The sequence below is a fragment of the Belonocnema kinseyi genome, chromosome 2 (assembly GCF_010883055.1).
Source record: "Belonocnema kinseyi isolate 2016_QV_RU_SX_M_011 chromosome 2, B_treatae_v1, whole genome shotgun sequence".
Lineage (NCBI taxonomy): Eukaryota > Metazoa > Arthropoda > Insecta > Hymenoptera > Cynipidae > Belonocnema > Belonocnema kinseyi.
This window is the reverse complement of record NC_046658.1, coordinates 115,274,480-115,283,874: the sequence shown is the minus strand read 5'-3', so window position 1 is coordinate 115,283,874 and position 9,395 is coordinate 115,274,480. Positions and strand designations below refer to the sequence as shown.

At 30.3% G+C, this 9,395-nt stretch overlaps 1 protein-coding gene across 1 annotated transcript in view; it reads right to left on the bottom strand.

Moving 5' to 3' along the window:
- The window catches only part of LOC117182952 (5-hydroxytryptamine receptor 1-like), an 84,587-nt gene extending 80,914 nt beyond the window's left edge, over positions 1-3,673 (bottom strand). The window contains exon 1 of the mRNA XM_033376070.1: positions 3,647-3,673. Coding sequence (XP_033231961.1) covers positions 3,647-3,673 — 27 coding nt within the window. The remainder of the gene's footprint in view (positions 1-3,646) is intronic.
- Between the last annotated feature and the right edge of the window lie 5,722 nt (positions 3,674-9,395).

Here is a 9,395-nt window from a genome sequence, read left to right as displayed (position 1 = left end):
AGGGCGCATACTTTGAATAAAATATTTGTTATCATTCTCTTGAAATAAATGTGTTTTTTTCTTGAAAAAATACCGGTTTCATATGTATACACCTAGTATATGTTTACCTCTCTGTTTTATATATTCTATTCTTATAACCCGTGTAGAAATTTCCCCGTTTGGCCCTAATACAACAAGGCTTCTAGTCGGATCCCGGCCAGGCTACCCCTGGCTGGGTTTCATGGACAGGAACCGGGCGGGAGCCGGTCGGGCTACATTTCTCTCGAATCACGTAGTCTGGGGCCGGCCGGTTACTGGCCGGGCCAACCTTGGTTATATCCCATGGTCGGGAGCCAGCTAAGCACTGGTCAGGTTAATGTTTTTGTAGAAATTACACATTTTTCAAGAGCCGTAACTAAACGTTTTTAACTTCCTTAAAAAAAAAAAAAAAATTTTTTTTAATAATTTAACATTTTGAATTAAACTGTCATCGATTCTGCTATGTGCAACAACAGAAATGATACAATTTTTATAAACTTCTCTGTATTCGGACAATGTTTAGCCTGTACAATTTCAAATTTACCGCCATATATAGCGCCTGCTGTGTCTGTCGTCTGCATAGGCACTTAGTAATTCTTAGTTTCGCCCCTGGAACGAGAATGTTCGTTGCTTCCACCACGTGGCTTCCAAATTTCTATGATATTTTATCATCAGGGAATAAAATTCTACTCCAATTTTCTTGCCAGAATTGGTTCCCTTGATTTGACTTTTAAAGTTCACCGTAATCTTTACGATGAGCTTTAAAATACAAAACAAGTTACCAATTTCTCGCCTAAAGCAACATTTCTTAACCGCTTTTTGGCCGAATTACCCGACCGGATGCCGGCCGGTATTAAAGCCGGGATCTGACCAGTTTACCGTGACGTTTTTAGACGGATCCCGGCCGGATTCCTCTACCAGTACCCGGCTTAAAGCGGGGCTATCCGGCTGGGACCCGGCCGGATGACTGATTAGATTCCTAAACGGGAATTGGAAAAATAAATGTTTTATTGGAACAAAATGATATACTAATACAGTGAAGTTAAATCTTTAGAATAATCAAAACATAGTCGTGTTTAATTTTTAATTAATCAGTAATAGACCAAAAAGTATAATATGTAACCATATTTAGACTTTATACATTCATTAAAGAACGCTAATCAGCATTAGCGCGACAGAGTGGCACAAGAAAACTCCTACAAACTACCCGCTTCACTAGCGCACATATGTCGCATTCCTGAGAAAACCTGAGGCGAGATCGAGAAAGCACGAGACAAACCAAGTAATGGGCCTGAAAAACGAGATTAAACCCAGAGAAGAATGAGACAAAAGCGAGTCGGGCTCAGTATTTCTCAGCCGGGAACTACTGATTTCTAATCTGGAGCCAGATATGCAAAATTCAAAATTTCAGTTGCAATATGGCAAAACAGATTTCAAACATTAATTATCATGAAACTTGGCATCTACAGGTTTTTTGGGTTTTTCATAACAAATCTGAAGTCAGATTGAAAAATGAAAAATGTTCGATCTAATATTGTAGACTAATTTTGAAAAAGCTGTTGAATTTTCATAAAACTTTTTACTCGGGTATTTTTGGGGTCCTGATTACAAATCTTCAGCCTGTTTCAGAAATTTATAATGGAAGATTGAATATGGTGAAGAAATGCTTTAAAAAATAAAAGGACTTTTCTGATATTTCTTATCTAGGAGTTGTAAAAGTCGCTAATTACAAATCAGATTCAAATTTTAACTGCAGAAATCTATTCTCAAAAATGTCTATTAGCTAATCCCTGCTTACTCTTAGCACTGCCTAGAACTCCCAGATTCTAAGTTTCATGAAACAATTTTTTAAAAACTTGTCCACCATATTGGATCCGCCATTTTGAATTTTGAAAATCTGGCTCCGGGATCATAATCAGCCACCCCAAAAACACCTAAGTAGCAAGTTCTATAAAAATCCAACTACTTTATTCAAATTTCTCCTACATGTTGGATTCGCCATTTTGAATTTTTTCAATCTGATTTGATATTCTTTATGAGAGACCCCACAAATCCCCAGATGCCAAGTTTCATGAAAATCCATTAATTTTTTGAAAACTCGTCCGCTATATTGGATGCGCTATTTTGAATTTTGCAAACTTGACTCCAGATTTGTCATTAGCGAACTCATATACCCCTGAGTGACAAATTTTGTGAATATCCAACTGCTGATTTAAAATTTTTCCACGATGTTGAATCTGCCATTCTGAATTTTTCAAATCTAACTTCAGATTCGTGATCAGTGAACCCGAAAACCCCCTAGGATGCATGTGTCCTTAAAATTAGTTTGATAGAAAAATGCATACCACAAACGGATAAATTATTAGCATATGTTTACAAAATGTTAAAGTTTTAAATTATTTGGCTCTTGTAAGCCAATTGTCCATCGCTTTAGGTATGTCGTTCTTTGAGAGGCTTGTCAAACGTGGTGTTTGTGTGATTCTAACTCGTCTTTTTTGGCTGATTATCGCAAACCCTTCTTTGGATCTAATTGGATGTATTTCTCTCATCTTAACGTCAAATCAGTAAAACAAAATCATCTAAAGTCTTTTCTTCAAGTATTCTTCACGAATTCGTATGATTCTTGTTGCTTTTTTGTATTTTTATCTATCAAAAATTTCGTGCCTGACAATTCGTACTGTGTCTAAATTCACTCTCGGTTTGAAATCTTTATTCATAAAATCTTATCTTTATTAATATATTAATTTTATATCTACTCTAATTTGATAATGACTTAATATGTATAACTGGGATGTGTATGATTTAATTTAAGTTATAGACATTTTGTAAAGAATCTGTATTATAAACAGATAATGACAGAAATTATGAAAGTCTCTTCAGACTCGATGGAGCTATGAATTAAAAAATTATTTTAAATTACATTTTTCCTGAAAAAAGTGCTCCACTCCGTTGGGAATCGAAGAACAGAACTTCCGATTTGCAAGTCGGGGGCTTTTCCCTCAAGCTACTAAACAGATCGAATAAAGAATCCTTTTTCAAAAATACTAGCATTATATTGCCAGGAACTATGTATTCAAATTTTTCAAGCAATCTGTGTTATTATCAGAGAATAACATGAATTCTCAAAATGTTTTCAGACTAGATGAAACTATGAATTAAGAAATTTGTTTAAATTAATCTTTTTCTTAAAAAAGATCTTCTCCGTCGCTCTGCTGGGAATCGAACCTAATTTTTTACCATCATTATTATTATCCCATGAAACTTTGCACTTTCTAATTTTAGAATATATTTTCTCATTTTCTTTGCAAAATTTCTTAAATTATTCTTATAACGGACCTTCGCTATTCAGTATTTACATTCTTATGACTTTGACAATTCAATGCAGAGCATAAGGTTATGATATTCTTAAATCTTATCATCTTCCTAATCTATAATATTATTTAAGAAACCAGATCAGAACGCGTTTCTTCATTTTATTTATTTTAAGGAAACAATATAATACAATTTTGTAGTAAAAATAAAATATTTTAATGGCAACATACAGTTTGTTACACTGTCATCCATCTCTTTTAGCCTGTAAGCCTGACTCATATTACCTTTCCGTTTTGAACCTATGCCACTCACTTACCCTTTCTAATATGATGTTCTGCCCCATCCCCTTTAGGCAAAATCTGTTTCCCTCTCGCAGTCACTCCTCTTTATCTCTTACGTCTCAGCTGATCTCAATAAAATCCTGAAACTCCAACCCGTACCTATATGCGGCTTCCCGCTTCTATTTTCATTTATTCGCTACATCAGAACTGCTTTCCCCGCCAACCTTCTACATTCTAAATCAGATTTACCAGGAAACGTTTCTTTTTGCCATCAGGAAAGAAAATTATATCAAATTTGAATTCGTCCACAATACCTAACAATACTTTGGAATTTTATAGAGTTAGAAAACACAATCAATATCGATAGCTTTGAAAAGGTCTTAGATAAATAACAATATAAAATAATAACAATCAGGCAACTAAAAGTAAAGGATTCGAGCGTAAATATTAAACACTACATACATGAGAAAGAAAATATTCACGCCCAACCTATTATTTTATTTTGTTTTATTTAGTTCGAACCTGCAGAACCTAAATTTAATTTAAGATATTTTGAACGTTTAAGAATTTCTCAAAAAAATATTACTGATTTCGGCGATAGAATTTGTGGATTTAACGTTAATTATTTCCTTTTACATAATTATTGCAAGGTGCTTAAGATATTTTTAAACGCACAGAAAAAACAAAGAATAAAATTTGTTGTAAAAAATTGTTCAGAGCAATAAAGTTTTGTTTATGCCAACTTCACGTCTTTCATAAAACATGTGTTTGTCATGGAAAAACAGAAGAAAGTTTAACCGATATTTGTGTAAAGTTTATCCTGTGAAGTTTATTTTTGTTGCATAGAATCTTTTGTCGGAAATCGATGTAAAGTTTAAGTTCGAGTTTTCCTGTGCAACTTTAATAGATTTAAATAAATGCTTCAAAAGCGATGGTTCTGGATTATAAAAAAAAAAGTTCTGCCATATATTTTTTTAAACTGACACCGCATAAATTTGTATTCATTCTTCGAAAAATTTAAATCTCAAACTATGTTCGTTCTTTAAAGATTGCTCACTTTTTAAACCATTTTTAGAAGAAAATTATAATTCAAAGACAATTTTGTTGTATGCTAGGATCGTGAAATTGTTTTGCGTATTTTTATACTCCTAATTTCCCTCCCTATTTTATTCCGTTGAATTATTATATCTTGTTGAACATTCATCAGTTTTTATTAAGTAGAAATTCCATTCTTTCTGAAAAAAATGAAATAGTGGTTAAGAATTTATCTTTCGAAATTAAAAATTCAACTATTTTTGTTAAAAACTCGAATTTTTGCACTTGACACTTCAAATACTTTCTTATAAAACCTTTTTCTTTTTGTTGACTTCGATAACTTTTTATTTAAAACTAAAATCTTTTCTCGGTAAAATATCTTCAATTAAATTATTCGTTAAAAAACAACTCTTTGATTGAAATTGAACTACTTAGTTAAAGGTTTTACTACTTGGTAATAAAATTATGTTCATGCTAAAGATTCGTTTTGTTAATAACAAATTTAAATTAATTTTTAGACAATTCATTTTTTAACTGAAAATTTCATTGAAAACTCAACTGCTTGTTTCAAAGTTCATCTGTTTCGCGAAAACCCCAACTATTTTGTATGATCATTAATTTTTTTGGCTTAAACTTAATTTTTTAGAATAAGAATCCCACTTTTCCATTTTTGGTTGGAAGCTGACATTTTTTAATTACAAATTTCTCTTTTTTGGTAGAATACTAATCTATTTGGCTTAACATTTAAACTGCTGTAAAGATAATTCGTTTCTTGGCTTAAAATTTCATCAATTTGGGTAATATTTCACTTCTTTCTTGACTGATAAGTCTTCCTTCGTTGAGAATTTGTCTTTTTTTGTTGGAAAATTTATAATTTTAGTTTTAAATTCATCTCTTTGGTTGAAAATTTGACTATTTATTTGAAAATGTTAATATTTATCTGAAAGTTCATATATTTTCTTGAAAATGCATCGGTTTGTGCTTGAAATTCATATCTGCTAATATAAATTCAATTTTTGTTTTCGTTAAAATGTCAGCTCATACATTTTTGATTGAAAATTCGTATTTTGAGGTTGAGAATTTAAATATTTGATTGCAAATTTAACCGTTTTCAATTAAGATTAATTTAGTTCTGCGAAATTCGTCTTGCTTGATTGAAAATGAACTTTTCTTGAAAATTAATCTCTTTGAGCTTAAAAGTATTTTCTAAAATATTCAACTCTTTAGCTAGAAAACCTAAATTTCTGGACGAAATTGAAACTTATTTGGTACGAATTTTAACACTTATTGTTTAAAAATTCGACTATTCGGTAGAAAATGTATCTTTGTGGGTAGATAATTAAAGCATTTGGTTGAAAATTCAACTGCATTGTTGAAAATTTATGGTTTAATATAGAAATGTCCTTTTTATGGTAGAAATAAATAAATAATCGTGAGATTTTAATTTAAAATTATTTCATGAAAACATTTTGTGCTTCACGCGAAGCCTCATATTTTTACACATAATCATGTAACGAATCTTAAAAACCTCAAGGACATATTTTATCAGACAAACAGTTTCTGATTGCCCACTGCGTGTTACGCAGTTATCCACGGAAAAGATTTATCCGTGAAAAAGTCCCAAATGGGTATAGGGCTCGGATATCATTCAAATGTATTGAAAATGTGTCAATAACTACAAAAATATAAGAAACGACTTGGAAAAATTCTCAGACAACTAACAAACTGAAGTCTTATAAAATTTATAAATTATATAAAAATTAGATCACACAAATAAAATTTTTCTTTTTACATTCAATTCTGCATTTCGAAAATTCGAATTGCTCGAACAAAATACCCATTTTGAATTTTTAATATATTTAAATATATTGCATTTTAAATATATTTTAAGATATATGTAAATATGAAAATATTATTAGCAAAATTAGGAAAATTTCAAATTTATGCAGCCTAAGTTTGAAATACCTATAAATACTATTGTAGGTATAATAATATTATAATACAAAATTATATTTATAATAATCTTTATATTATAAAGAGCATATAGAAAGTGTCTACACAAAGTACCGAAAAAATCCATGTACTTAGACCAAAATTTTGGTATAATAGTTTACTGTTGCTGCTTATAGAGGTATTGGTTTATATTATTGACAGCAATAGGCTTAAAATAAAAAATATCTTAAAATATTTATTCACGTTTCTTAATTATACTTCAATTGGTTCTGCTGCATAGAAACTTTTTTCAAGTCTTTTCCTCGACAATAAGAAATAATAATATTTAAAACTGTTATACTTTTAGTTTATTTATATAATAAATAAGTAAGGATACGTTGAAATCAACAAAATCCTACTCATTATTTTGTATTCGATATTGAGCATTTCTAAAACAAAACACCGAAATTAGTTTAGAATTTTAAGCACTAGCTAATTTTGAACAATAAATTACCAATTTGAACAACTGTGCTTTCAGTCGAATTTAGAGTTGTGTTTACGATCTAATTTAGGATCGGATTTATATGGTCTGTTTAAAGAATTAAAAGAGAAAGAGAGGTAGGAATTTTAAGAGAGGTGAGGATGTGAAAGACGGGTGGAAAGGATAAAGGTGAAGTGAGAAGTGTGAAGGAGTGGATAGGAAATGAATGTACGAGGGGTTGGAATAAGCAAGAAGAAAAGTAGGATCGATTTAGATTCCGTGGAGTTCTTGAGCGTGTGTTTGCCTCCATGAAATCTTTTTAAATCGAGTGAATCTGACGTACGAATAAAATTTGAGTGATCAGCTCAAAAATTATTTATGTAATAAAATTAAAATGCGCTGTCATTATTTTCGGTTACTCTAATAAAAATTTGATATTGTTTCTTTCATCCTTTCCAAAAAATAATTATAAAATAAAATGTGTGTATCTGTCGTTACAATACGTATAGGATCTGTATTGAGAACAATTTACACAATAGGCTTATATTCGCTATCATCAGGTCCTGTAAAATGACTATGTTTTAAGTTAGTTTATTTTTTTTATTTTGTACAACATTGATTTGAGAAAGCTGCATTGTGGTCTGAGAGTTAGCATGTTACAACTTATATTTGTAGATTTTTCATTTGCCACCCTTAAAAGTATCTTTATTCTCATAGAATAATTTGTATCTTGTCACAGAATTGATTGAGAAATTACTACCTTTTCTGCTTTATGCGCAGCTTATCTAAAAAATTTCTGATCATGCATATCTAATGCCTCATGCTGGGAGGCTAGTTTAAAGTGAAGTTTCTCAAAAAATAAATATTAATTAATGCGCTGTCATAAATCGAAAAAAATTTGGTAGAGTATTTAAATCAATAAATCGTATTTGGCGGATTTAACTCAAGTTAAACAACTTTTGCGGACATTTTTGAAATCATGAATTCATTAGTAAAATTATTTCTGATTTTTACTGTGAATATGGTGAGATCAACAATTCTTGGCACCGTAGCCTTATTATTGGCAATGCCAAAAACCAATGTGAATTTATTTTATTTCAGATACATACTTCCTTGCGCTGAATAATTAATATATGCGTTCTTTGTGCAAACGATAGTTAAGTTAAATTAATTGAGGCAAAACAATTAGGATGAGGGCGACAGAATTGTTCCTTTTACCGACTACTAAGCTATTCCGATAAAAATTAGTGTTCGTTTTTGATTAATTTTAATATTCAGTTTGATAAATTAGTATTATCCCGGCCGTTTTCAACCGTTTCTCATTTTATGATGTTCTTGATTTTAATGACAATCAAATATCCAAATAATATCCATGATCCGATCCACAATGCATTAACCAATAAATATCTATCGATTTCACGTAATTTCAGTAGTAAACCCCGATTAGGTCAGACATTATTATTAAAGAGTAAACTCGGCTTATGAATTCTTAAAATTGATTTTCCTAGTAAACCCTTTGGTATTAATATTGTTATAGTTTTATGAAACATAAAAACTATCCAAAGTTTAATTTAATTTGAAAATTCAAAATATATCTAAGTATTGCACTTTGTTTTAATCAGTGGAATCTCAGCACTTTATATTCTTTTTATATACAAATTCATGCACTATATGAATATTTCAATTAATGAAACCATTCAGATTTAAAAGCTTCTTAAATTTAAGTTTAAACTCAGAAGATTTTTGTAGAGAGTGAAATATACGGTTCTGCTTTGAGCTGGAAAATTAAAAAGAAATGTTTTGCTGAGGTCCCTTTATAATCTGGAGGTAGTCGAGATTTAATCTGCTTAGTTCCTATCCTGCATCATGGTCTGAATTTTATTTTCATAGAGTTTTACATCTCTATATTATAGAAGCAACTAATATTTAATTTTAAAAAATATAAAAAAAGGGGTATGCGTATCAAAAATTTTAAATGGAAACGCACTAAAAATGCTTTAGAAAAAGGAAAAGCTATGAAAACCCAATTTTAAATTTAAAAAAGGTTATTATTCTTTTTAGCTTTTGAATGACTGAATCTATAGAAAACCAATTTAATTTGAGAATAGTATTAGGTATTGTGAAAATGGAACGGAAGTTTTTTTTTCGCTCGAGGCATACGTTTGAATGTGTGATAAAAAATTTGGACAGAGTTTTTCGTAGTTCGGCTGTTATGGCATGATAAAGAAAAACAATTAAAAAATTAGATTATAAAAAAAATTCTTTCGGCATCAATTTCGGTATACATTTAAATCTACTTGAAACATATACAAAAAGAAATCTATTTTTATATCAGA